This window comes from Callorhinus ursinus, unplaced genomic scaffold (genome assembly GCF_003265705.2).
Source record: "Callorhinus ursinus isolate GAN/ISIS: 27379988/994484 unplaced genomic scaffold, GSC_fseal_2.0 scaffold18, whole genome shotgun sequence".
NCBI classification, from domain to species: domain Eukaryota; kingdom Metazoa; phylum Chordata; class Mammalia; order Carnivora; family Otariidae; genus Callorhinus; species Callorhinus ursinus.
In genome coordinates this window covers 12,711,109-12,739,098 of record NW_027397080.1, presented here as the reverse complement: position 1 = coordinate 12,739,098, position 27,990 = coordinate 12,711,109, and the positions used below count along the sequence as shown (strand labels likewise).

Genomic DNA, 27,990 nt, shown 5'->3' with positions numbered 1-27,990 from the left:
TATGTTCATTTTTTGAGGTAGTGTGTTACTTGTACCTAGTTCTCAAAACACTGTGCCCCAAAGCCACTCTACCCGTCCTTGTCTAATGTGGTTTTAGTTATATACCAGGATCTGTTGTTAGTATCTTAGGTCCACAGTGTGTCTGGCATGTTAACATTTGGTTAACAAAGATTTAACAGAGTCTTCACTGAGCTAAGTGTGTTGGTATTAGTGTGGAACCAGGAGGTTATGATAAGACAATGGCTAAGATGGTCATAAACCCCCTGTACTCAAGGGTTTATGTTGTAGACTCTAGAGAGTGTAGAACATAACAGCAAGAACCTTCTAGCATCCAATGTTAATAGACTAAATTTTGACCAGGGTGCATTCAGGGCTTTCTCTCCTGGAGGAATTTCTTACATAGAGTTTGATTTGAAAGAGGCATAATTGTTATAGGCTTGACTGTTGATGATACTAAACAAATAGGTGTGCAGTTCCTTTCAGAGTGTAACTGAGGCCCTTGAAGAGTTGGGACAGCCCAGGTTACCCTTCTTGCTTATTACCACCTGGTCAGAGGATCCATTCTTTGAATAAGTAGAAAATGGTGTGATTTTTGCTCAGCAAGACCTACTAGTTGTCAGAATTAACATACTACAGTTGAATATTTAATAATCAAGGATGAATCTGGAACGTTAGGAAGCATGAGAAATACTCTTAACTAGAATTGAGTAAGCATCCTGTTTTCATCACTAAAACTAAGAGAGTGAGATGCAGTTCTTGGCTTTCTTGTGTACGCAAAATGAGGAGTTGGAACTAAATGTGGTGTCAGAGGATGTGAGAATTGATAGAGCAAAAATATATAGGCAGTGTGTACCTATAATGCTGAGCTCTAAGAATTCCAACACTGTCTCAGATGTCTCAGCAGCTGTTTTGCTTCCAAGTACCTCGTCTTCTTTAGAATGTTCAAACATGAAACAGCCGATTTAAAATATCTTAGAGAAGACCTCAGAGCTGGTAAATTTTCCCTTGAGAGAGTTCTTTTTACTCTTTTTGAGGTGTTCTATTGAAGCATCCTGAGCCACCCAGTTTCTGAAGGACTGTAGGGGAATGCCCATCTCTTCTTTATCCTTAACTCTCAGCATATTTCTCAAAAGGGATAGCTTTACAAGGCTTTCATGTAAGTGGTCTTCTAAAAAGATGCCTGCCAGGCATATCTGGGTTTCCTCAGTGTTGGTGTAGCATTTGGAAGAATCTAGGCAAATGGGCTGTCATTGGTCACTTGATTCTCCAGGGTGGGTCTCAAGCAGCAGTAATGTGTAAGGTAGGAGGAGGTGAAGAGTTGGGGTAGGGGGGCATCTCTCTGGTGACTAGAATCTTCTATTCTTGAAGCTCTATCCACCTGGGATATATAAAAAAGCATGGAGTATTAAAACTGAATGGCTCTCATCAGGAAATATGTGAAAAGATTTGCAAATGGCATTTGACTCAATTCTTCCCTCTTGTGAAGAAAAAAAAAAGTGAGCCTATTTTTGCATCCATGACCAGAGCCTCCGTTTTCCCCTTAGAACCATTAACTGTACCAGAGAGGCTTCCTGGTACAGTAGGAAGAGCACTGGACTGGGACCTTTATCCGCGTCATCTTGGACAAGTTATTATTTCACTTTTCTGAGCCTCAGGTTCCTTGTTCATCCCAAACATTTGTTAAGTATCTGGTAGGTGCCTAATACTCTGCTTGGGTCTGAAGTAACAAAAATGGCTCCTTTCTCACAATCTAGTGAGAAAGACAATTCTAGAATGACGTGGTAAGTGCTTGGGTAGAGAAAATTACACGGTGCTGTGGAAAAAGAGGAGGGAGTGGGGGTGGCATCAAGGAAAGTTTTTTCAAAAGAGGTAATATTTTAGATTAAGTCTTGTAAGAATGAGTTAGTCTCTCAGGTAGACAAAAAAGGCAGTGTAGTCCAGTGATTCAAAGCCTAAATTTTGGACACAGATAATTCTGAATTCACATCAAGTCTGCCACTTACTAGCTGTATGTCCCTAGGCTGGTGGCTTTATATGCCCTGATTCTTTTTTCCCAACTGTAAAATGGGAAGACCTGCCTACTTACTTCAGGGTTATCTTGAAGATTAAACTGCAAAATCTATAGAGAGGTTATTGTAAAGTGTCCAGTATGTAGAGCTTAATTAATGGTAGTGGCTTTTACTATCCTAGGAAGAGGAAGCTATTTGCAAGAATGGGTGTATACGTATGCCAGGTTCTGAACTACAAGTTGTTCCACATGGCTTGAAAGGAGGTTATCCATGGAGAGTGACTGGAAGTGATCTGGAGAGCTAGGTAGGGACTGATTATGAAGATCTTCAGCTGAATAATGAGGGGTCTGCCATCAGGACTTTCCTCGAAGAGGTGACAGGTAGGGTGCCATTTGACTTCAGAGAATGCATGACCTGAGACTTCATCCAGGCATTCAGAGCTGGTCTTAGTATCCAAGGCTTATGTGGGCTGGACAGCTTCTCAGCAGAAGGTGGAGATGTGGCCCAGTAATCCTTATTCTCTTTCATTTGCAGGATATGATGGATGATATCTGCCAGGAGCAGTTTCTAGAGCTCTCCTATTTGAATGGAGTACCGGAGCCCTCTCGCGGACGTGGGGTGCCAGTGAGAGGCCGAGGAGCTGCACCTCCTCCTCCACCTGTTCCCAGGTAAAAATAGTGGAGACAACTAGAAACAGGCTGTAAATTTGGCCAGTACCATTTCTCTCTTAGTGGTGCTCTTACCTGCAGCTTAGAAGGGGGCCTCAGGATTTATACCATCAAGAGTGGAATAAGTAGGGCGCCTGGGTGGCTCAGTCGGTTGAGCGACTGCCTTCGGCTCAGGTCATGATCCTGGAGTCCCGGGATCGAGTCCCGCATTGGGCTCCCTGCTGGGCAGGGAGTCTGCTTCTCCCTCTGACCCTCCCCCCTCTCATGTGCTCTCTCTCTCTCTCATTCTCTCTGTCTCAAATAATAAAAAAAATCTTTAAAAAAAAAAAGAGTGGAATAAGTAGGTCTTAGGTACTTTGGCCATAGTCAAGTGCAGCAGTCCTGTTGAAACTTTTGGTCTTTTAATTTTGGACAGTTCTAGCATTTTAAAATGGTCTCTGGCTTTAGAATTTTGCCTTTTGTGACTGACCTTTATGGAGTGTTCAGATTTTCCATAGTCCACTGATGAAACATTCATAGGTCTGTTGTGGAACCTGGGGAGTCTCCAGGATGGGTCCTTTACCCACCCATATAGTCCACTGGGGGTTTTTTTGGGGATTTTGTTTGTTTTTTCCCCTGTATTTTAATAGTAGTTTACTTAAGGCATTGTGAAATCTGTCTAGCTCCAGGATTTGCAAACAGGTCTGAACATGAAAGTACCATCTGTGTATTAAAAGCTCCATTTAGATTTTATTTTTTATTTATTTATTTGAGAGAGAGAGAACGAGAGATAGAGAGCATGAGAGGGAAGAGGGTCAGAGGGAGAAGCAGACTCCCTGCTGAGCAGGGAGCCCGATGTGGGACTCGATCCCTGGACTCCAGGATCACGACCTGAGCCGAAGGCAGTCGCTTAACCAACTGAGCCACCCAGGCGCCCCTAAAAGCTCCATTTAAAATAAATTTTCTTCGGGCGCCTGGGTGGCTCAGTTGGTTAAGTGACTGCCTTTGGCTCAGGTCATGATCCTGGAGTCCCTGGATCGAGTCCCCACATCAGGCTCCCTGCTTGGCAGGGAGTCTGCTGCTCCCTCTGACCCTCCCCCCTCTCATGTGCTCTCGCTCTCATTCTCTCTCTCAAATAAATAAATAAAATCTTTAAAAAAAAAAAATTAAATTTTCTTCTTGCAGGGGCCGTGGTGTTGGACCACCTCGGGGGGCTTTGGTGCGTGGTACGCCAGTGAGAGGAGCCATCACCAGAGGTGCCACCGTAACTCGAGGAGTGCCACCCCCGCCTACAGTGAGGGGTGCCCCAGCACCGAGAGCACGGACAGCAGGCATCCAGAGGATACCCTTGCCTCCACCCCCCGCACCAGAAACATACGAGGACTATGTAAGAAGTTCAAACAGTGCGCCATTTCCCAAGACCTAGAAGGTGGCCAGAGGAAGTTGAGTGATAGGGCATTGGCCCTTGATGTAGGTGGCAGGGACCACCTATCAGATCTGGAGTCTGGTCTCTTCTTTTGCAGTGAATGTTAAACTCAGAAGATTTTTCCATTTTAAGCATAGTTTACTATGTGTGAATAGATTAAACAGCAAATAGGCTGTGCCTTGATAAATACACAGTGTTGTAGTAAGGGGTCTTTTCACTAGTACTGCTGATAATGCTCAAGTTCAACATTTTACCTTGCTTCCTGCCCACAATTTGAAGGGTGGTTTGGTTTGGTTGGTGGTTCAGTTTTGTTTGTTTGTTTCTTTTTTTTTTTTTTTTTTAAACCCTTTCTCTGTCAACTATTCCCCAGTGGGTGTCAATTTTGGAGGAAAATTCTGCATTCTGTTAATCTAGAAGCCTACCTTCCTCCCATGGGATGTAATTACCTTCCCTACTCTGTGTGAGTCTGACTTTCTATTTTATTTTATTTGTTCTAGGGATATGATGACACATATGCAGAACAAAGTTATGAAGGCTACGAAGGCTATTACAGCCAGAGCCAAGGGTAAGTCAGGCAATAGAAGTGCTATTGCGTGTCCTAGGGATGGATGGAAGGAGTTGGAGCAACCGAGAGATTTAGGTAGCACACATCTAAGGAGCAGTGTGGTTCCCCTCTAGAGGGTATCTCCTTTGCTTTCCACGTCTGCAAGTCACACAGATCTGTAAGCTTAGATAACTGAGTCTTAATTTATAGTATAGAATCTGGGAATAGCAGATGAAAAATTCCTGAGCTGTGACCACATGGAAATGAAGGGAAAATGCCTTTGAATTGTTTTGTTGCATTATTGCCACATTAAAGGTACATAAAAGTTTAAAAGGAAGCTAGAATCCTACTACCATAACTTACCTTATTTTCTGCACTCGTCTTAAATAACGTTTTTGTGTATATGTATTTTATCTGTGATTGATTGAAAAAGTGTTTCAGAATTGTACAGTGGGGACAGAACAGCATGTTTGTTTATTCTCTTCCAGTGAGCCCTATGAATGTGTGTGTGTGTGTGTGTGTGTGTGTGTGTATACACTATGATTAAGATGGTCAGTTTTGGATTGTGCTTTTTCACTTTAAATTATGTGGTATCCATTTTTCTTTGCTATGGTTGTAAGTTTTTTTGTTTGTTTAAATACATAGCACATACGTGTTTTGGAAATATTTTCTGGTTTGGAGATGGGGCAAAATGAGCATTTTCCTGTCTTACACATGTAGGAAAATGCCTGAAATGTGGGAGGAAGGGGAAATGGAAATAGAGTCACTCTGTAGCTCTCTAACACTCTGTCTTTGGCTTTCAGGGACTCAGAATATTATGACTATGGACATGGGGAGGTTCAAGATTCTTATGAAGCTTATGGTATGTCTTTATTTCCATGGTGGGCAGAGTGTGCAAGTAAGTGCCTGCAGGAGTGCTAGTGGCTGGTTTATTGGGGCCTACCAGGCACACACCCAAAAAGGAGCCTTTAGAAAGCTGAGATGTTGGTAGATGTGACAGTAGCCGTCCTGTTCTTATTGAATTTGTGTGGTGTGCCATAGAAAGAGGGGCTCTTAAGGTGAGATGGAGTTACTCTTGGAAAGTTAAGCACATGTCTTAAACTAGATGTCTGTTTGGCCTGGTTGGAGCTGCAAACTTTTAAGCTGATGTTGATCTTTTTCTACTTTAGACCAGGAGAGATTGCCAGGCCTAGGTCATGTTGCAGGACCTTTGCGCTTGGTACCTAGGCCACATTGGTGCATACTAAAAACTTCATCATATCCAATTTTATTCTCCAGCCCCACCACATTTTTTTCTTAAGATTTTATTTATTTTGAGAGAGAGAGCGAGTGTGCTTAAGCAGGTGGGAGGGGCAGAAGGAGAGGGAGAACCAGACTCCTCACTGAGCAGGGAGCCCAACGCAGGGCTCAATCCCAGGACCCTGGGATCATGACCTGAGCTGAAGACAGACGCTTAACTGACTGAGCCACCCAGGCACCTGGCCCCACTTCATTTTTAAGAACAATTTTGGATCTCATTGAAAACAATCTCAGTGTAGAGGAAATGTTAGCTGAAAGGGAACTAGATGGCAAGCAGCTAGCCAAAAGCAGGTTGGGTGCAAGAATCGTGCCTGTCAGTCTCAGATCTGAGGTGGTAGGGGCTGGGGCCAATTCAGGGCAGTACTGGCACCAAGCTCCTTACTGGCTTGGAGAAATCTCAACTCAGTTCTTGATCCCAGGAGAGTTATAGAGGCTGAAATGACAGCAGGACCAAGTTGTCTTCCCTGAGGTTTAGTTGAAAACACATTGCTCAAGAGTGTCCTCAAGAGCCAATTATGACCCCATGTTAATGGGCCCCAGAGGGAGTGCCATGTGGCAGTGGGTGCAGGGAGAGCAGCCTTTTAAATGCAAGGTATTTTCAACATACCTGAGGGAATTCCAGAGTCCTTGGCCAGGGGCTCAGCAATTGACAGTTCATCTTAAGACACTAGTTAACAGTGTCGTGGGTCCCCCCACCCCCAACCTTAGCCTAGCTGAAAAGAGGGAATAGGGAGCCTCTTGGAGCTCCCATAGACAGACAAGCTGAGCTTAACTCTTCAGCACAGTTTGTAGTAGCCAGTCAGCTGCTTGGCTAGGGAAACACTTTTTACCAGTTCTAGCTAAAGGGTACTGGACAGTTGCCATCAGTAACACTGCACTGCTCTGCTGGTAGGCCACTATTTAGAAGGGCAGTGGGATTGCCCCAGGGTATTTCCCTCCCATCCGTGAGGCAGCACAATGGGGCTTCTGTATGTGTTTGACTGAATTACATTTCTGTTTTGCCAGAGAAGAGACTGAACTGAAAGAGGCCGACTGCCTCTCTTGCTCCTGGTGTGCTGTTGCCACAGTTAATCAGTTATGATTTCTGCCTTTATAAACAGGATTACAAAAATAAACTGTCTTGTTAGGACCAGAAGCCACTTGGAAAGTGATGGATGTACCTATTATACTAAGAGTATAAACAGACTTAGGTAGGGCTCTGTGGAACTTCAGGTCCATATAGAGGCTTTAAACCTTTAGTGAATGCAGGCAGCTGGAGAAATACATCGGGGATGAACTGGCATGAGTAAAGTATGAGGGTGAGTGGGAAGATTAAGCTCATAAATGCAACTCCTTTTCATGAGAGGTCAGCTATAGAAGTAAGTGATCATTTCCCTCAGGCTTTTCCCTGTAACAAAGGAAAGCCATTTGAGGATGTCAGCCATGTTGTCTGGCTTCTCTGGACTATTGCATGAGAAAGGAAACCATGAATTCTCCATATCGTTGCTATAAGCACATTGAACTGTACTTCCCTCTGCCAGAGCAGTGGACCAGCTCTCCTGGTCGGGAAGCCTCATGAAATGTGGCCCTTGCTTGCTTCTCCCAGAGAGCCAGAGGACACTTTTCAACAGGGAAACCTGACTTGCTGTTGGAAAGGAGCTACCTGCTTCCAGTCTGAAAGACTTCCCAAAGTTGCCACATTACCTGAGGCTTTCTCCCCAGTTCCTTTGGGAACAGGAAAAAGGGCATTGCATACCTACTAAGATTCATTTCCACTGTCTCAAGCAAAGTGTTGGGTTCGTCAGGTTTGGGGGCTGGAGTAGAGATCATGTTGCCTGTGGAGAACCTCTTTGCTAAAGATGACTCCAGGCCTTTGAGCTGTTTCCTTCTGTCTGTCCACTCAAAATTGCCCTACGGCTGGGAAATTAAGCTGTTCAGGAGGGCCAAGCAGAGCGAAAAGCAGGGACCACTGGGACATGCAAGACCCTGGAAGCAAAGCAGTGTTTTTGGTGATCTTTACCCTTTGACCTATTCCTGCTCATCCCCAAATGCCAATAGCACATGGTTTATAAACTGTTCTTGCTTTCCTCACAGGCCAAGACGACTGGAATGGGACCAGGCCGTCGCTGAAGGCCCCTCCAGCTAGGCCAGTGAAGGGAGCATACAGAGAGCACCCATATGGACGTTATTAAAAACAAACATGAGGGGAAAATATCAGTTATGAGCAAAGTTGTTACTGATTTCTTGTATCTCCCAGGATTCCTGTTGCTTTACCCACAACAGACAAGTAATTGTCTAAGTGTTTTTCTTCGTGGTCCCCTTCTTCTCCCCACCTTACTCCATTCTTAACTCTGCATTCTGGCTTCTGTATGTAGTATTTTAAAATGAGTTAAAATAGATTTAGGAATATCGAATTAATTTTTTAAGTGTGTAGATGCTTTTTTCTTTGTTGTTTAAATATAAACAGAAATGTACCTTTTATAATAAAAAGAAGAAGTTGAGTAAAAAAAAAAACCACAAACCTGTTAGTTTCAAAAGTGACATTGCTTGCTTAAAGGTTCTGAAGTTTAAGGCTTGTTAACTTTCTCTTAGTTTTGATTTGAGGCATCCCGTAAAGTTGTAGTTGCAGAATCCCAAACTAGGCTACATTTCAAAATTCAGGGCTGTTTAAGATTTAAAATCACAAACGTTAACGGCAGTAGGTGCCACCATGTAAAAGTGAGCTCAGACGTCTCTAAAAATGTTTCCTTTAAAAGCACATGGCGGTTGAATCTTAAGGTTAAATTTTAATATGAAAGATCCTCATGAATTAAATAGTTGATGCAATTTTTAACGTTAATTGATTTAAAACAACAACAAAATTAGGTTTGTAAAACTGACTTTTTCATTATGTGGGTTTTGAAATCTAGCCCCAGACATACAGTGTTGAGAGATACTTAGTGGGGAGTAGGTTTTGAAGAGGTGGATTCGGGGAAAGGGGCTGGCCACCTGGATTGAATTCGATGCAGAGCTTTTCAGCCATGAAAAATCCTTCAGTAATCGTACTAATAATTAAAATTTCAGTATTTAAAAAGACAAAGTGTTTTGTCCCTCTGAGGTTCTGCATTCCATGAAAAGCTCACTTGGACACTGGAACCAAAAGCTGATGATTTTTTTAAGTTGACAGTTGTCAATATTGAACTGTTCCCAAGGTAGTTAGTCAAGTATGTCTCAACACTAGCATGATATAAAAAGGGACACTGCAGCTGAATGAAAAAAGGAATCAAAATCCACTTTGTACATAAGTTAAAGTCCTAATTGGATTTGTACCGTCCTCCCATTTTGTTCTTGGAAGATTAAATGCTACATGTGTAAGTCTGCCTAAATAGGTAGCTTAAACTTATGTCAAAATGTCTGCAGCAGTTTGTCAATAAAGTTTAGTCCTTTTTTAATCAAAGTAAATGTGATGAATTGTCATTTTTTTGGGTGGACAATAAAATAGTTTTCTCTTTCAAATAAACTTAAATTAACTCTAAAGTTAATGGGCTTGTTAAAAGTTGGAGACATTCTTAAAAGTGGTGGGGGGGATTTTATTTTAAGTTTACCAAAAAAAAGTTTATCGAGTTGTTAAGTTTTAGTTTAAAAATAACCAAAGCTTTTTCACCCCCTGGAAGTTGTTGACAGCATTTTTATCCCATCCTATCACAAGCTCTAATTTCTGGAGAGAAAAACCCAACTGAGCCGAAACTTGGATTGGTTTCCGTACATAGGCCTCAGTGTTTAAAGTGCCAGCCACCCTCGTCTGCACCTCTCTAGAGCCCCTAGGTGGCCCTAAGTGTGACATCAAATAATCTCCGTGAGCTTGGAAAGGGATAGCACCTGCCTTCAGATATGACAATTCAGCAAACCCTGGGCGCCCTTAAGGGTTTCCCTTCCAATCCCAGAAACGCTCTTAACAAATCAGCTGGGCTGGGGCAGGATCTGGCATGATAGGCTGGCTCTGAACTCCCTCCTGAGAGACCAAGAGAGGAAATGATGGAATTGGTTGGCCCTGTTTCCACTCCTCTGTTCATTCTCGGGGTTCTCATGCCTTCCCTAAGGGAGCCACCTAAACTGCTCGGGGGTGAAAAATCCTCTTGTATGAAGTGCCAAGCTGCCTGCAGCAGTGCATGATGGACATTTTTTTTCTTTTTAAAACACACCAACAAAAAAATGTATTTGTAGATTGTGATAAAGTGTAAATAACTGAATTTTCAACCATGGTTTGAAGTCAGCTTTCAGGGCATTATGTCTTGTTTTGATGAAAAGAGATCACTCTATACCCCCCTTTTTAAAGGAAAATTATCGCAAGAGAATCAGGATGTGTAAAGCTAACATGCATCGCAAAAAACCAAAGGTAACCTAAATGTCTGATTTTAATAGCACATATTTCTCTTTTACATAAACTGTGACAGCAACTTGCATAAACAATTCTTTAGCTGTTAATTTTAATGTTAAAACTTTGCAAAACTTGTTTAATAAAAAATAGCTGTAAAAAGAAAAACCATATGCTGCCGCATAAATTAGCCATAACTCTTAATAATCCTGCCCATCACAAGTGAACTGTAATGTAACCTGGGCACAAAGTCTGACATCTTAAATGACACATTGTAAAATTTCAATGACTGTAGATTAGACCTGCTGCTCCCCAAAGTCAAGCTTTCTGCTCAGCTATTTAAAAATGTATAAGGATGAGCCCCATAGGTCCCCGTATTGATATTCACAATGAAATGTTATTTAAAATTTCTTTAAAGTTGCATGTTTCTCTCCTGTAATGTGTAAACTGCATGCAGGATCTCTATCTTTTATTTTGTATGTCTTTAAAACTTCCTCTTCAAAAGGCTGATCTCTTACTTCTCCATTTTCAGGTGATTGAAAACTCCTGAGGCATTTCTTGGAGTAGAATGGGTAGTGAAGACCCATGTCAGGTATGTTAAGGTAGCTTTCTATTAAGGATGTGGGACTTTTATCCTAATTATAAAATAGTTTTGCCAGGAAGTGGCCTGGGACATGGTCCATGGGCAAATCTTTCTCGCATGTCATTTGTACCATATTTACAACACGACCGTCAGTCCATATTAAATTTACTTGTGATGATTGTAGTGTCAGCTTACATCTGTTGAATCCCACCCTATCCTGTCAGTAACCTAATGGGACAATGTTTCATTTGGAGTTCACTGGTTGTAAGCAACAAAGTGACCAGCTAATGTAAATAAAAGGGAATTTATTAGAAGGATGTTAGGGGCTCACAGATTTAGTATGAAGGCTAGAAAATCTGGCATGGGAACCAGATTGGCTGCAGAGAACTGGGACAGCAGTGATAGACCACAGGAATGTTCTTGAAGCCAGGACTAGCTGTTTAGGTGCTGTTGCTAGAATGAGTGAATTCTAGCCCTGTTTGCTTTCTTTTTCCCTGGAGATGCAAATTCTAGGGAGGGAATGTCAAGACTGTATTAGCTTAAGTCACATGTTCATACTTTACAAGGTTGTGGTAAGAAAAAAGTAATTCCTCAAAAGGAAGTCGGGTGTTATTAGGAAAAGGGAATGGATACTGGGCAGGCAAACAACAGTTGTCCAGTATTATTTGTGTATTACAGAAGTGACTGAGACTTAATAAGGTTAAGTGACTTCCCGCGGTCATATAATTAGTATGTTGGTTAGTAATCAAGCCCAAGTTTGTTGCCAGAACCTAACATCTTTACTTTCCATATTATATTGCTTTTAATCTAAGGAAGGAGTATTTCTCACCATGAGGAGACCCTCGAAAGAGGATAGTGTGGCATAGTAGAGAGGGCATGAGACCTAACAGTTGAATCGACAAACTATTTTTGTAACCACTTATTTCCACATCTAGGAAGGAAGGTAGTGATAATAGACACCTTATAGTGGTCAGCAAACTGAATGACTTTTATTATATATAAGGCCACTCAATTCAGTGTCCTATACATAGTAAATATTAGTGTTCATTCTCTAAGAAAGGTTAGCCCCCTGATTGGGGGGCGGGGGGCTCTGACAACTGAGCAAGCCTACCTGCTGATTGAAGTCATCCAGGAACTAGCTGGATGATTTTTCCCTCTGCCCCTGAGTGGGTTGTTAGGGTTAGGAGGGCACCGAAGGGAAAAGAACAAACTCGGGAGAGGCCAAAGGCACATAGAGCCTTTGTCAGTGAAATTTGCCTTTTTGGAGTTCATGTCTTCCCAACCTGCCTCTCCCAGGAGCCTCTGAGATCTAGAGACTTTAAAGAGGACTGTGTATATTGAGCATGGTTCTGGGCACCAGGGAAGTCCTAAGTTTGATATTGATTACATGCATGGCAAAACAATTTTAGAGGAAAGTCCCTGAATGCAGAGAATTAGTTCCAACTCTTCCTGGGGTAGTCTTAAGAGCAGAATTTTGGGGATGCTTCTTTCCTCATTCGGCCTGTAACTTGCACCTGGAAAAACAGGTTTTATTGTTGGCAGACCCAGGTCTGTCGGTGGTCTGCCTTTTCTGGATGTGGAGCTTAGTCAGTTGGTCCCAATGTTTTCCATAGCTTTCTGTCACTACCTGTGAATGTTTATTACAGTCCTGTAATCTTTAGAGCCAAGCAAGATTGGGGACCTGTCCTGACTCTGCCTCATCATAGCCTTGGTCTCTGTTTTGACAAAACCAAACCTTTAATCCCTCTCTGGGCTTCATTTCTTTATCATCAAATGAAGTTGATAATAGTAGCTAACATTACCGTGATAATATCCTAAGCAGTTAATAAGGACGATCTCATTTGGTCTTCTCTACCTTTCTCTCTTAATTAATACAAAATTCGTGTAACTTAAAATTTACCATTTAACCATTTTAAAGTGTACAGTTTGGTGGCTTTTAGAATATTCACAGTGCTGTGCAACCATCATCACTATTTAATTCCAGAAAATTCCCATTACCCCCAAAAGAAATCCCATACCTGTTAGCAATCACTCCCAATTCCCCTCTTTCCCCAGCCCCTGGCAACCACTCACCTACTTTCTGTTTCTGTGAAATTGTATAATATGTGCCTTTTGTGATAGGCTTCTTTCACTTTGCATAAAGTTTTCAAGGATCATCCCTGTTGTAACATGTATCAGTACTTTGTACTAGTGATAGGAAGCATATTACTTCCAAAAGCAACCCATTTCATTTAAGACAACCCAAAGTATTAGAAGTTATCCATCATTTTGAATGAGTCATGGGTTCTACCTTGGACCCCTGAAGGAATATCCTATCAAACATTTGAAGTTCATTTTCATTCATGTTTCTTTTCCAGCTCCAGAAATTTTTTTGTTAGACTTGCTGGATCTGATTTTCCAGAAAAACTAGAAATTTGGATTTTACATACAGCAATTGTTTAATGTCCGCTCAGATTAGTATTAGTCCCTGTAAAACCTCTGTGGCAAGCCAATGCTGCCATTAGGCAGCCTACCAGCTTGCACCTTGTGGTTAACTTCTATTATATACAAATTAAAAGACACGTTAGGATTATTGGGATACAATCATATCCATAGGATTCACCCATTTATAGTGTACAATTCAGGGGTGCCTGGGTGGCTCAGTCGCTTAAGTGTCTGCCTTCTGCTCAGGTCATGATCCTGGGGTCCTGGGATCGAGCCCCATGTTGCAGGGAGCCCGTTTTTCCCTCTCCCTCTGCCCTCCTCCCTCACCCTAGCTTGTGCTTGCTTGCTCTCTCTCAAATAAATAAAATCTTTAAAAAAATATATACAATTCAGTGTTTTTTGTTTTTTGTTTTTTTAAGATTTATTTATTTGAGAGAGCGAGAATGAGAGAGAGAGAGAGCACATGAGAGGGGAGAGGGTCAGAGGGAGAAGCAGGCTTCCCGCGGAGCAGGGATCCCAATGCGGGACTCGATCCCAGGACCCCGGGATCATGACCCGAGCCGAAGGCAGTCGCTTAACCAACTGAGCCACCCAGGCGCCCCAATTCAGTGGTTTTTAATAGATAACGAAATTGTGTAGTCATCACCACCGTCAATTTGAGAATATGTTTATCAACCTCAGAAAAGAATTCCCATGCTTTTTAGTCATCTCCCCCAGTCTACTGAACTTCTCCAGCCCTCATCAGCCACTCATCTACTTCCTACCTCTGTTGACTTGCCTATTCTGGACATTTCATATAAATTGAATCATACAATATATGGAATATTTTTTGACTGGCTTCTGTCACTTAGCATGTGTCTCCAAGTTCCATCCATGTTGTAACTTGTGTCAGTACCTCATTCCTTTTATTGTCAAATACTGTTTGATCATACATGTTTTTCAGCATTATTTGTCCACTCACCCACTGGTGGACGTCTGGGTTGTTTCTGCTTTTTGGCTATGATGAAAAATACTGTTATGAGCATTCATGTACAAGTTTTTGTGTAGACATATGTTTTCAATTTCTTGGACATGCACCTAGGAGAGGAATTGCTGTGTCAGACAACAGCTCAATGCTTACCTGTTGGAGGGACTGTCAGACTCTTATGTAGAGGCTGCACCATTCCCACCAGCAATGTATGAAGTTTCTAATTTCTCCGTATCCCCACCAACACTTACTATGTTCTGCTTTGTTTACTGTAGTCATCCTACTGGGTGTGAAGTGGTGTCTCATGGTGGTTTTGATTTGCACTTCCCTAATGACTAATGTTGAGCTGCTTTTCGTGCGCTGATCCACTGTTTGTGTATCTTCTGTGGAGAAATGTTTATTTAAATCTCCTGTCAATTTTTTAATTGAATTATTTGTCTTTTTATTATTAAATTGTAAGTTCTTTATATGGTCTGGTGTGAGACCCTTGTCAGATGGATGATTTGCAAGTATTTTGCTCCCATTCCATGGGTTATCTTTTTATTTTTTGAAACACAAAAGTTCCATTTTGTTGAAGTCCAGTTTATTTTCTTTCGTTGCTTGTGCTTTTGTTGTCTTAGATAAGAAGCCATTGTCTCATCAGCGTCCTGAAAATTTATACCTATCTCCATCTAAGACTTTTATTGTTTAAATTCTTACATTTAGGTCTGTGGCCCATTTTGCATTAACTCTTGCATATGGTATGCGATCGGAGTTTCATATTCATTCTTTTGCATATGGATATCCAGTTGTCCCAGCATCATTTATTAAAAAGACTGTTTTGGGGGTGCCTGGGTGGCTCAGCCAGTTGGACATCTGACTGTGGATTTCAGCTTGGGTCACGATCCTGGGGATCATGGGATCGAGCCCCACATCAGGCTCCATGCTCGGCAGGGAGTCTGCTTGAGTTTCTCTCCCCCTGCCCCTCCCCCTGCTCTCATGCATGCACACATGCGCGTGTGTACACTGTCTTTCTCTCTCTCCCTCTCTCTCTGTCAAATAAATAAATCTTTAAAAAAAAATCTTTAAAAAGACTGTTTTTTCCCCATTGAATGATCTTGGTGCCTTTGTCCATATTGACACACTAATTGACCACAGAGTTATACTACCTTTTGAAGTAGGTATTACTTAAAAGTGATTCATACAATTTCTGGCATGTAATAGCTACTCAATGATAAGGAGTAGCTAACTGGATTATTTTGGCACCACTAAAGGCTACTGGTAAGTGCTGGGGCTAGGATTTGATCCCATGTATGGGTATCTCCAAACCACATCTTTACCCTGTGCTTATAGTGCAGGCTGCTAAAGTGGGAATGAGGCTTGCTGTTCTAGCTGCCACGCCTGGCCATATGTAGTTCTTCAGGAGCTTCGAGGCTGAGCTCCACATGCCATTTGCCCACCATCAACGTCCTTTGCTCCTCTCTCCATCTCCCTCCACGATTTCTGTGGAATCTCCGGGGTGCTCCTGGCAATGACTGTGGCTGCTAAGGGAACAGCCTCACCCTCTCTTACCTAGGGATATGGTAGTTATTCAAGAAGGCTCAGGGTTTGTCCCCTCTTGTTTTCTCCCTACCACTTCCCACCCCCTGCCCCAAGCTAAGAATGAAGGTAAAGATGCATCAGCAGCTGCTAGAGCTTTCTGGCCACTAAGGATGAAACAGATTCAGACTGTGTTTTGTTTCAGGAACAGTAGCCTGAGAGTTGGGACCGAAAAACCTTGCTCACGCATATGCAGAGTTCCCCTGTACCATGTGCATAGCGGTATAGAGGTGTTACAGTAGTGGATGTTTTCCTCAGGTTTTTGAAACTTACGTACTCCCTGCCTGGTCTCAAACCCTGAAGTTCTGTGTCCCTCAAGGCTTTGCCCAAAGATCATATCGGAATTGGAATGTACAAGGCAGAACATGGACTCCCTCTTTCTTGATATGTTCTTGTGCTTCGTGTGGACCTATGCAAGCTGCTGTTTGCTGGCAGTGTTACTGTTAAGTAGTCATTTAAATTGTTCCTCCATCTACTCCCATTCATTGATCTTGACCCCACTTTGTAAAAGGAGGAGGAAGTGACATAGGGAAAATAGGCAGCTCTGCCTGCTTAAGGGAGGAGAGAACTGAATTTGCAGGCCTACTATGTGTCCCTATTTTTGTAAAGGAGACAGCTGATACTAGGAGGGGTGGAGTAATTTACCACAGTCTCATAGCAAGTTGTGGGGTGTGCCTGTCAACATTTTTGTATACTGAAGTCCATTCTCTATGCTGAAAGTGTGCTCCTTCTGTAAGATAACGCCATATTTCATTGACACTGAGGCCATTTATTATAAGATGTAGCAAGTACTGCAAAGAAAGAAAAAATATTGCCAATTAAACTGACACGATAGTTTGTTTTCGTATCAAGTATAAAATGCATCCTGATTTCGGGGATGTTAAAATCTGAAAAATACGTATTTTAACTACTATTGCATTTTGTCAGTTCTCACATTGATTCTTTACTATGTGCCACGCACTGTCTTCTCCACCTGTAAAGTAGCTATTATTGTCCCGTTTTTACACAATGATGAAACTGAAGCCCAGAAAATTAAATAACTTATCCAAGGTCATGCAGCTGTTAACTAGCGGAGCTGGGATTTAAGCTCAGACAGTCTGATTTCAGAGTCTGTGATCAACCTCAACTTTAGGATTATGCTGGAATGTAGAAGGAGTTTTACCTGTCAGCCAGAACCATCTCAGGGAACCTGTACAGCTGTTCTCTATCCTGGAAGGAAGCTGCTTCTGCAGGAATATTATTGCTAGGGCAGTGAATATTTGCTGAGGCCACTTAGGTCTTTATTCTGGCTGTTCTGGGTCATGGGTCTTCATCAGTTCATAGTGTCTACCTTCCAAAATCTCAGTCTAATGGGAGAGAGTAAGTCTTCAACAGTTACAGTAGTGTGTGGTTGTGCTCTGTTGCTGAGCCCAATACGAAGGACCCTGGGGGAACTGTCTGAGAAGGTTTAGAAAACACCAGGCAGACAGATTAACACAGCACCTTAATATGGCTTTAAAAAGACTAATGTCAACTCTGCCGCCTCCAGGGTTAATTCCACTAGCTTTGGAGCCTTAGGCGAGCTATCCTCCCCAAGACTCAGTTTCATCATCTGTAAAATGGGAGATTATCATTTATGTCACCACATTGTTGTAAAGATTGAGTGAATTCATGGAAAACATTCAACATGACCTGTATAGTAAGCACCCAATAAATGTTAGGCTGGAAGAGAGGTGAGTGCCCATTTTGAAAAGCTAAACGTTAGGCAAAGTATTTGGACTTGATTCTGAAGTTTAGGGAGCTGTCGAAGGCCCTGAGCATGAGAGTGACTTGGACACACCTGTGTTTGCCATTATGCCGGCAAGGTAGGGAAGGAGGGAAGAAGCAGAGGAGCAGAGCTTTCTGTAAAGTGGCACCACTCCTTGTGGGAGAGTGAAGGGGATATTCTCCCCTCACCTTGCCTGCCTTCTGCTCTCCTCTTGCCTGAAGGCCTTTTGGTTCTAATCTTTTTGAGAAAGAATAATCCTCTGTCCTCTCAGAGATTTGGGCTATTTGAGGGTGGGACGTTAGGCCTTTGTCGTGTGTTAAGGACGAGCTCCCACCTCCTGTCCCTTTAACCCACCCTGTGAATTGGAGACCGGAACCTGGAGTCTCCTCTGGTAGAAACTTTGCTCTTGAGGAATTGTTAAACATGGCTTTGCTTCCCCTGAATGCATGAAGATTCTGCCTCCATTTTAAGCTCTTAATTCTGTGCTAATTCTACTGGAATTATCATATGCAGATACAGTGACCTACTTAATTTCACAGACAACCCTGTGAAGCAGGGATTATCCTGAGAAACTGACAAGTCCGGATTAGGATGACCGCAGGCCCTAAGAGCTGGAGTTTAGACCCAAGTCCCTGCTCTGACTTAACTGCCTCCTGGTCTCTTCTGTATGCCTACAGTGGCCACCAGAAGATCAGCTTACACTCAAAGTAGTTCCCAGCTGTGGTGTACAGGATGGGTACCCCTTTCTGGTTTCCAGATTCCTGAAATTAAGAGAAACATATCCTTCTGAGCCTTCCCTTTCTCTCTCCAGAACCTTCATGTACCTCTTGCTCTCTGGATTAATAGTCTTTACATGTTTAAAGCTAGCAAGCATTGGATGACTAATAGCCTGAGCAGACAGGCTGGATACAGCTGTCTGAGACAGCAGCTGTTGGGGGGGGAGGGGAGGAAGTGCACCGCCCAGCCTAACTACTTGTTCTCTTGTTCCCTGAGCTCGCCCTTCTAGGCCCCTTAGGAGCAAAGGCCTATGGTGGCCACTGCACGCTAGTTCTGTAGTGGCCTGATTGCTCCCTGGGCTTCCAAGGAGGCTGCCTTCAGGGAGCAGACCAAACCTTTTTAGGGGGTAATAAGGAGCAGATAAGTTCACTGACTTCTAAAGTCAGTTTTCTGGGGTGCCTGTGTGGCTCAGTTGGTTTGGGCATCCAACTGTTGGTTTCGGCTTGGGTCATGATCTTGGGATCATGAGATTGAGCCCCATGTTGGGCTCCAAACTCGGCAGGGAGTCTGCTTGAGATGCTCTTCCTCTCCTTCTCCCCCCCCCAAATAAATAAAATCTTTAAAAAAATAAATAAATAAATTTTCTAACCCCTGGGCTGAAAATATTCTACTCTGTAACCTGTTCTCGCACTGGGGCCGAGGACATGTTCTCAGCCAGTGTTCTGCCAACCATAGGTCTCTATTCTAAGAGGAAGGAGACCTGTATCTGGAAGGGACTTGAATTTCATAACCATGCTGCTGGAGTTTAGCTTCTCAACATTCCTCGACTACAAACGCAGCATCCTCTTGGCAGGAGGGGTACTGCTGTGGTGAGTGTCTTAGGCTGGTGTCTCAGGCAGCAGATGGGCAGGTAGGAGTTTTCGGATAGGAACACAAGCTATGCCAGTGCTTCTCCCCACCTAGACCTAGGGAGCTTGTCTCTTCCAGGAGGCCTTGTCAGTTCCAGGGCAAACTTGGGGAGGATATGGGGGCTCCTGAAAAAAGACACCTCATTTGAGAGGTTTCCAGGCAGAGTACGACGCACAGCCAGGCTGCCAGCCCGAATCAGTCACTTAAGTAGAACACAATGCCAGAAATTGGGAAACTACTCCTGTTCTTAAAACTACATTAAGATGCCTGAATTAACTGTTCCCTTGTCAACCTCTGGAGCCCACTTAGTCTACCTCAGTCTCTTCTTCCCAGACACTGTGGTGTGAGAACTTGAGATAGAAGAGTTTGGGTTCAGATAGAGCTAATTCCTCCCAGGGGCTTTTGGCTCCTGCAGCCTTCATGCTTCCCATTCATGGCCCAGCTTTAGGTATAGAACGGGTGCTCCCCATTTCTCAGGCTCTCTGAGGTTGGAATTCAGAAACAAGCTCTACATTTGCCTTTGAGAAAGAAATACCTTGTGTTCTGATAGGATTCATCATAAGCTTCTCTCCAGAGGTCAATATAAATGCCCCCTTTCATTCATTTTATTTTTTTTAAAAGATTTTTATTCATTCATTTTATTTTTTCATTTTTTTCATTCATTTTTTTTTTTATTTGCGAGAAAGTGTGAGCAGGGGGATGGCTAGAGGGAGAGAGAGAGAGAGAGAATCCTCAAGTAGACTCCCCATTGAGCACAGAGCCTGACACAGGGCTCGATCCCATAACCCTGAGATCATGACCTGAGACAAAATCAAGATTCAGCTGCTCAACCAACTGAGCCATCCAGGTGCCCCAATTTTATTAAACACATTGGCTAATATAAATTGGAACACCTACTGTGTGCTAGACACTGGAGATTCAGTGGCAAATAAGGTAAAATTGGTTCCTGACTTCATGAGCTTATATTTGAGGAGACAGATGCTAAAGAGATGTTAGTCTCATAAATAACATACATCATTTCAGTTGTGATAAGAGCTATGAAAGAAAGGAACAGAGTTGTATGAGGACAGACACCAGGCAGACCAGCCTAGCCCAGGGGTTCTCTTTGAGGAAATGCTGTTTAAGCTGACATCTAAAGGAAGAGTTAGCTAGACAGAGGGTTTATGAAATGGTTTGGGGCAAGGACACAAAGCACATTCTAGGCAGAGGGTGGGACTGAGGCAGGTTCAGGTGAGGTAGGAACCTGGCCCTTACTCTGAGGTCAACACTGAAGACCACTGAATCTGGGAGTGAGGTGTGGGGAACAACATGATTAAAGTTAAACTTCACTTGCTCCTGAGTGGAAAATGGATTATGGATTATGAGGACCTATTTTTTTTTAAAGATTTTATTTATTTATTTGAGAGAGAGAGAATGAGAGGTAGAGAGCACGAGAGGGAAGAGGGTCAGAGGGAGAAGCAGACTCCCCGCTGAGCAGGGAGCCCGATGGGGGACTCGATCCCGGGAGTCCAGGATCATGACCCGAGCCGAGGGCAGTCGTTTAACCAACTGAGCCACCCAGGCGCCCTTGTGAGGACCTATTAAGAAACTTTGTGTTAGTCCAGACGAGAAATGAGAAAGACCTATAGTAAATAGGGTGATACCAGTGAAAATGTGAAGTGACTGGATCCAGGGACTTTTCAGAGCTACCATAAACATCGTTTGGTGGCTGATTAATGTGGGAGAGAAGGGCTTGACCAAGAGGGGGCTCCTCCACTTACTGGCTGGGACAGCTGGCAGAATGGGGGCACTGCTACAGGCTTTGGCATGTGCCCCAGGCTTCAGATGTGTGTCTCCTGCAGATAACCCTGAGTATTTGGAGCTGGGATGAACCCCTCAAAAGGCCAGAGGAGATGCCCCACTGAGCCTAGGACTGAGGTGCTAATAATAGCTGTAAGAAGATGACTGTTTCCTCATTCTCTTTCCTCCAAAGGCTTTATGGGTTGTTTTTTTTTAAGATTTTATTTATTTACTTTAGAGAGAGCACAAGTGGGGGGTGGGGCAGGCAGAGGGAGAGGGAAAAGCAGACTCCCTGCTGAGCAGGGAGCCCGACATGGGGCTGGATCCCAGGACCCCTGGACCATGACCTGAATCGAAGACAGATGCTTAACCGACTGAGCCACCCAGGCGCCCCTCCTCCAAAGGCTTTAAAGCTCTTTGCTAATCTTTATCTTTTTCACATCTCTGGGAGAGCAGAAATCATTTTCCCTTTTGTACAGCTGGAGGCCCCAAAGTTTGAATAGCTAAAGGCTCCAGTGGCTTAGTTGATTCTGCCCTGGATCACTCAGCTTAGGCACGGCTAAGGATGGGAGGTATGTATATGAAGTGAGAATCCATTCTCATTGCCCGACCAACAGCACAAAAGCAGCTCTTAGGCCGTGGACTTCTATTGCCTACCCATCTGTGCACCTAGAAACCTGTACAGAATGAAATAACTAAAGTTGTGCCATGGGGGACGCCTGGGTGGCTCAGTCAGTTAAGCGTCTGCCTTCGGCTCAGGTCATGATCCTGGGGTCCTGGGATCGAGTCCCACATCGGGCTCCTTGCTGAGCAAGGAGCCTGCTTCTCCCTCTGCCTGCCTCTGTCTCTCTCTCTCTGATAAATAAATAAAAATCTTAAAAAATAAAATAAGGGGTGCCTGGGTGGCTCAGTCGTTAAGCGTCTGCCTTCGGCTCAGGTCATGATCCTGGGGTCCTGGGATCGAGCCCCGCATCAGGCTCCCTGCTCCGCAGGAAGCCTGCTTCTCCCTCTCCCACTCCCCCTGCTTGTATTCCTTCTCTCCCTGTGTCTCTCTCTGTCAAATAAATAAATAAAATCTTTAAAAACATAAATAAATAAAATAAAAAATAAAGTTGTGCCATGGGATGAGGAGATTGTAAGGGGGGGGCACCCTGGCCAAATGGGAGGCCAGGAAGCCCCTTGATAGGGTAGCTTCGTGTCTAATTTTCTACCTGTGTCTTTGCAGTGATCAGAGGACTCTGGAAACCAGGAGAGCTGCCCGCTGTGTCAAGGCTGGCCTGAGGGCATTTGCTGAGCACAGAGAAACCCAGGAGAGATCAACAGTCTTTTCCCACTCTACCTCTTGATCTGTCTGATTTGCATACAGAAAGCCAGCCAGGATCCCCTAAAAGAGTCTCTAGGCCCAGAATGGAGTCCTCAGGGCTGCAGGGGGCTGTGATGCTAACAATTAAACCTGCTCAGGACTTTAAAGAGTTGAAGGGGACTAATGGTATCCCAAGGACAGCCTCCTAGATCTGAATAAACTGGCATCTCCCACTGTGTCACTCCTATTTTGCCTGCTTCCCCTTAGCCTCCAGCAGAACTGGCTGGAACACACTACCTCCATCTCTTCCTTCCCACCTTATCACACCTGTGTTGTAAGTGCCAACCCAGGAGCCCTTGGGCACCTCCGGAGGGTTCCCAGGACAAGGCTGGTTGTCACCTCTGTTACAGGCAGAGGAAAGCCAAGTGAGAAGGTTTATTTACTTTGAACAAGTTATTTAACCTCTGAGCCTGTTTTGCTCTTCATTGTTGATTACTAACCTTGTCTAAAAGGCTCTTGAAGAGTAGGGCTTTTCCATTTCACCTCTGTACTCTATCCCTTCCCCAGCAAATACCTGGCACTGAGGAGCTCAATAAAAGATTTGGTCAAGTGAAGAATGATCCCACTCTGGTAGCTTCTGTCAGTTTTGGGAAAGAGCCAAAGGCCCCTTGCCTAGCTCCTACTTTTCTAACTATATTGAGCTAGCTGTTTGTCCTAACACGTTCTCTCGAAGGATTGGAAAGTCAGCCTTTGATAGACTTCCAGTTTCCTGTGGCCTATGTCTAGGCTGATTTCATACTGAGCTTCCTGAGAGGTTAGGGTTGTCTAATATTATACTCTTCCTTTAATAAAATAACTTCTGGTCATTTATCCTAACAAGGGAACCAGGAGAAGAGCTGAGTTTGGGAAGAGAGACTGCATTTTAACTGTGCCTGGGGCATTCTAATGAGCTTGGATTCATTCTTAGCAGGAAAAGGATGTTGAAATCAGTTGATTTACTCTGGGCAAGTTAGTAAACATCTGAGCCCATTTTTATCTTCATTATTGATTATTATAAATAATAGCTAATAATGTATTAAGTGCTTAATATATAGCAGACACTATGTCAAGCGTTTATATGCACAATTTCACTTAATCTTCCAATCCATGATACTCATTTTACAGATGAGGAAACGGAAGCTCAAGGAGGATAAATAACTTGTATAAAGCTAAAAGAAGAAGATATCAGACTTCATAGTCCCACTTTTCACCCATACGTCTCACCACCACAAGTACTTTGAAACAGGAAAGCATTTGTGTTTGTGTGAGAGATTTATGTATGGTGACAAACCTTATCCAGGTTTACTCAAGGTAGAGAAGTTTCCTGTGCCCAAACCAGGAGAGTCCCAGGCAAACCGAGATGCATTTGTCAAATTATTTGCATTGATACTCTTTGTCCAGAGCTGACCACTGAGGCTGCATCTTCCTTGGCTTCTTGGTCGCTTAGGCCTCACCTTGTGGCTAGAGTTCCTTTATCTTATCCTTTATTTGAGGACTTGCTGCAGGTCAGCAGGCAGGGGCGTAGTTTGGCTCAGGGAGTTCGGGATTCAGATGGCATCTGAATGATAAATGGAGCCACAGAGCCCGGGTCACTATCTGAAAAGCCAGCAGTCCTTTCCTGGGCAGCCACACCCTCCACCCCCAGATGCGGGGGTATCTACTTGGGAGCCACAGAATTACAGTAAAGCTCATGGAGCTAAAGCCAAATCCTACATTCAAATCCTAGCTCATCACTTGGTGTGTATTTTTCTGGGCCTGTTTACTCCTAAAAGTAGGATAATAATCCTTGTCCACTCAGCAGGATCTGAGAAACAAATGAAATGGGTATGAAACAACTAACATGAGGTCTACATATAATACTGCTCAACACTTAGGTTTCCTTCCTCCATTCTTCCGGCTTGTGTTTCTTCCCCAAGTCCTGCCCACCTGTCACGTCTGTCACATACAGCCTCCTCCCTCCTCCTGTTACTGCTTGCAGCAGCCCTGACCTCGGGGGGGGGCCCCCCCCCAGCTGCCCCGCCTGTCAGTCACCTCCCCTGCAAGCAGAGAAGGGATGACATCAACCCTCTGCCCTCCCCCCCAGCTGAAGCCTCTGAACTGTTTTGAGCCATAAATATTTGAGCTGGGCCTTCCTCTGGCTGTTGCCAGGGTGATGGGCTCTCAGGGGACTGGGGTGGGAGTGTGGGGCAGGGCTGGCCGCCTGGGGCCTAGCAACAGAGCAGGCTCTGGAGGGGCGGTTATGAAGTCTGCCCAAGAGCCGGTGCTTGTTGCAGCAGGTTCTGAAGGCTGTTGCTCTGTCTGCCTGCCTTCCCTTTCCTGGCCCCCTCAGAGTGGCTCCTGCTGCTTCTAGGCCCAGCTCTGCCCTGGAGGGCTACGTGATCTTGGGTAAATTGCTAAGTATCTCTGGGCCTTCATTTGAACATCTGTACCAGAAAAGTCCCTGTTTAACCCAGCGCCAGAAGACAAAACAAAGGAGGTTTTACAAAAATCCTATGAAATACTAGGTTAGTTGTGACTGGAGAAGCTAGGCCGCATAACCCTTTCTGATAGACCTAACGGCTGGAGTCCCAGGGCAATGTGGATGCCACTCCAAAGATGGATTGTCAGATAGGGCCCTGCCTCTCCCGTCCCCCTCCTCAGGCTGCAGCCCTGGCTACTTTTCTACAGTTCCCAGGTCTAGCTGGACTGCCTGGCACAGGGTGTTCTAGCAAGAAGTTGGGCCCAGTGACTTATGAGCAGAGTTGATGAAGGCCTTTTTTGCTTGAGATACAGAAACTCAGACCCCCCCACTCCTCATCCCCAGATTAGATCTGGCCCTCATCTACCCCTGTCCCATAGATCTTACATCTCAGAGCTAAACGCTAGGTTGTGGCAGCATGCCTCACCCCTCCTTGGGATGGGTCTAATAAAAGAGAGCCAGAGAGGGGGGCACCTGGGTCCATGCCCCATTCATACCATTAAGACTCTGGATTGGGTCCAGGATTCCATATCCCCGGTCCAACCGGGCCCACCACAATTTTCCTGTTGAGCAGGGAGCTCTGATTCCTTTGTACCAAGCTCCCTCTGGTGGTTGAGATGTGCATTGAAGGAAAATAAGATCTCAAAAGTGAGACTAAATTGCAGGCCACTTAGAGGTGGGATGGTTTGCTTTATACCAAGGAGAGAAAAATCCTTGTCCCCAACTCCTAAGGACAATCATTCCATTTCTTTTTGTTTTGTTTTGTTTTCAGAGAGAGAGAGAGTCGGGGGTGGGGGCAGAGGGAGAGGGAAAGAGAGAGTCCCAAACAGGCTCCACACCCAAAGCAGAGCCCAACTCGGTACTTGATCTCATGACCCTGGGGTCAGGCCCTGAGCCAAAATCAAGAGTCAGATGCTTAACCAACTGAGCCACCCAGGTGCCCCTCATTCTATTTCTTACATAAGCTATCTCTCCCACCTGTCTGCTTTTGTCATTAATCACAACAATTCAATGACAGGAATCCTAATTTTACCAAGGAAACAGACTTAGAAAAGTATGATCAAGCCCAAACTCTTCACTGTATGTAGCATTCAAGAACTTAACCTCTTTTTTCAACCCCATCTTCAATTACTCTCAAGCTGAAATGGACTTGCTCTTCTAAAACATAGCTTGCTTCTGGGCCTTTGCTCACACTATCCTCTGTATCTTCATTGCCCGCTCCAGCCTCACCCAAGTACATTACCTACCCAAGTCCTGTTCATTTTTGAACACCTAAACAAGAAATACAGCATTTTCTAAAGCTTGCATTTATTATCTTTGTAATCATCAAATACTATAAGACATGGGAAGACAAATGTCCGGGTAAGTACAGGTGGGTGGGTGGCCATGAGATGGAGAAAGTTAGACGGGGAGACGAACATATACGTGGAAGTAAGAATGGCTCAGGAAATTAGAAAAACATGAAGACACGTGGATTCTCTTTTGGCGCTTGTAATAAAAATCAGGTGTAAGTATTCTTGCTGTCAGAAGAAGGAGCCAACCCCTGCAGAACTGGAACAGAGCTACGGATGACATTTCTTCAAAGTCTTCAATCTTAAATTCACATTAGTTTTCTTTGTACTTCATGATAGATCTGTGTCATAATGATAGTAACTAAAACTTAAATAGCACTTACTGTGCACCAGGCACTGTTCTTTTTTTTCTTTTAAGATTTTATTTATTTATTTGACAGAGAGAGAGAGAGAGCACAAGTAGGCAGAGAGGCAGGAAGAGGGAGAGGGAGAAGCAGGCTCTCCGCCGAGCAGGGAGCCCGATGCGGGGCTCGATCCCAGGACTCCGTGAGCATGACCTGAGCCGAAGGCAGCCACTCAACCGACTGAGCCATCAACGCGCCCCTTCACCAGGTACTGTTCTAAGTACTTTCCACAGACTAATCTTCACCATAATTTCCTAAGACAGGTACTAATACTACCCTGGCTTGACACTGAGAAAACTCAGGCACAGGGAAGTTAAGGAACTCCTTAAGGTCATGAAGCTTATAAGTGGTGGAGCCAGGATTTGATTCTAAGACTGGCGCAGAGAAGGTGCTCTAAATAACGACACGTAAATATTGAAAATATTGCCTCACGTTTTCATGAATAAAACTGACATTCCAGAAAGCAGTATGTGTTTTATCCTGTGGTTTCAGCACCCCCACTGGGTGCCACTAGAGGTCCGCAGAATCCAGGTAGAAAACTACTGATCTAGAGGACAGAAGTGCCAGCCACGGCCCCAGAATAACATGACCAAGGAAGAGATCCCAACTCTTGACACCCAATGACACAGGGCTGGCCCAGAGCCAGTGGCATTTCCTCAAAAATCCAGACTCCTGGAAGAACCAATAGAGAGCAAGTTAATCAGGAAATGAAGATGCAAAGAAAGGAAGTGAGGGCTTCAGGGTCGCAAAACATGTGGCCACAGATCTGGAAAACAAGAACCTAACCAACATCCTGCCATCTTCTGATTCTCTTCCCCAGGGATCCTGTAGAAGGCAGATGTGAAAAGACTAGAACCTAGATACCTCTGCTGGATACTGGGATAGAAGTGTACATCGTTCTGGATTATTTCAGTGGCAGTTGTCAGACAGCAAACACGAACTGGTTTTTTGTAATAGAAAAAGTCCAGGAGTACCTGGGTGGCTCAGTCAGTAAAAGGTCCCACTCTTGATTTCAGTTCAGGTCACGGTCTTGGGGTCATGGGATTGAGCCCAGCGTTGGCTCCATGCTCAGCTGTGAGGCTGCTTAGGATTCTCTCTCCCTCTCCCTCTGCTTCTCCCCTCCCCTGCAAAAATAAGTAAATAAATTTTTTTTCAAGTCCATAAGGATTCAGGTATCACTGGATCCAGGGGTTCAAATGATGCTATCAAGACTGTGTCTACTGATTTTTTTTTTACTTTTCTGTATTTCCTTCATTGTTTAAATTCTACCTCCTTAAAAGGTGGCAACACAGGCACCACAAGCTCCAAGTTTATATCTCCCTTGCTTAGCCACCCCAGAGGGGAGGAAATTATTTCCCAATTGTTCCAGCAAAGGTCCTAGGATTGCACTGCATCTCATTTGGCCTGACTAGTGTCACTAATCCCTCCCCCTCCCTAAAACCAGTCACTGCAGCCTGGAGTGGCAGGGATGGAATGCTTTGATTCGCCAGGCCAGGGTTATCTGCCCACACTGGAACTGCAGAGTAAGGCAG

General features: G+C 44.1%; 1 protein-coding gene across 4 annotated transcripts in view; it reads left to right on the top strand.

Annotated features, from left to right (window-relative positions):
- KHDRBS1 (KH RNA binding domain containing, signal transduction associated 1) overlaps positions 1 to 22,512 on the top strand; it is a 38,675-nt gene extending 16,163 nt beyond the window's left edge. Inside the window, exons 5-12 of one of the 4 annotated variants that reach the window (XR_003205119.2) lie at positions 2,544 to 2,677; positions 3,842 to 4,043; positions 4,580 to 4,647; positions 5,430 to 5,488; positions 7,999 to 8,191; positions 10,791 to 10,850; positions 21,025 to 21,100; positions 22,188 to 22,512. Coding sequence is in view for 1 of the 4 variants with exons in the window: in XM_025855899.2 (XP_025711684.1) it covers positions 2,544 to 2,677; positions 3,842 to 4,043; positions 4,580 to 4,647; positions 5,430 to 5,488; positions 7,999 to 8,096 (561 nt within the window). In the remaining 3 variants the exon portion in view is untranslated. Of the gene's footprint in view, positions 1 to 2,543; positions 2,678 to 3,841; positions 4,044 to 4,579; positions 4,648 to 5,429; positions 5,489 to 7,998; positions 9,346 to 10,790; positions 10,851 to 21,024 lie in introns of those variants that run through there. The other 3 variants (XR_003205118.2, XR_012381315.1, XM_025855899.2) reach the window with 3 other exon arrangements.
- The last annotated feature ends 5,478 nt before the right edge of the window (positions 22,513 to 27,990 follow it).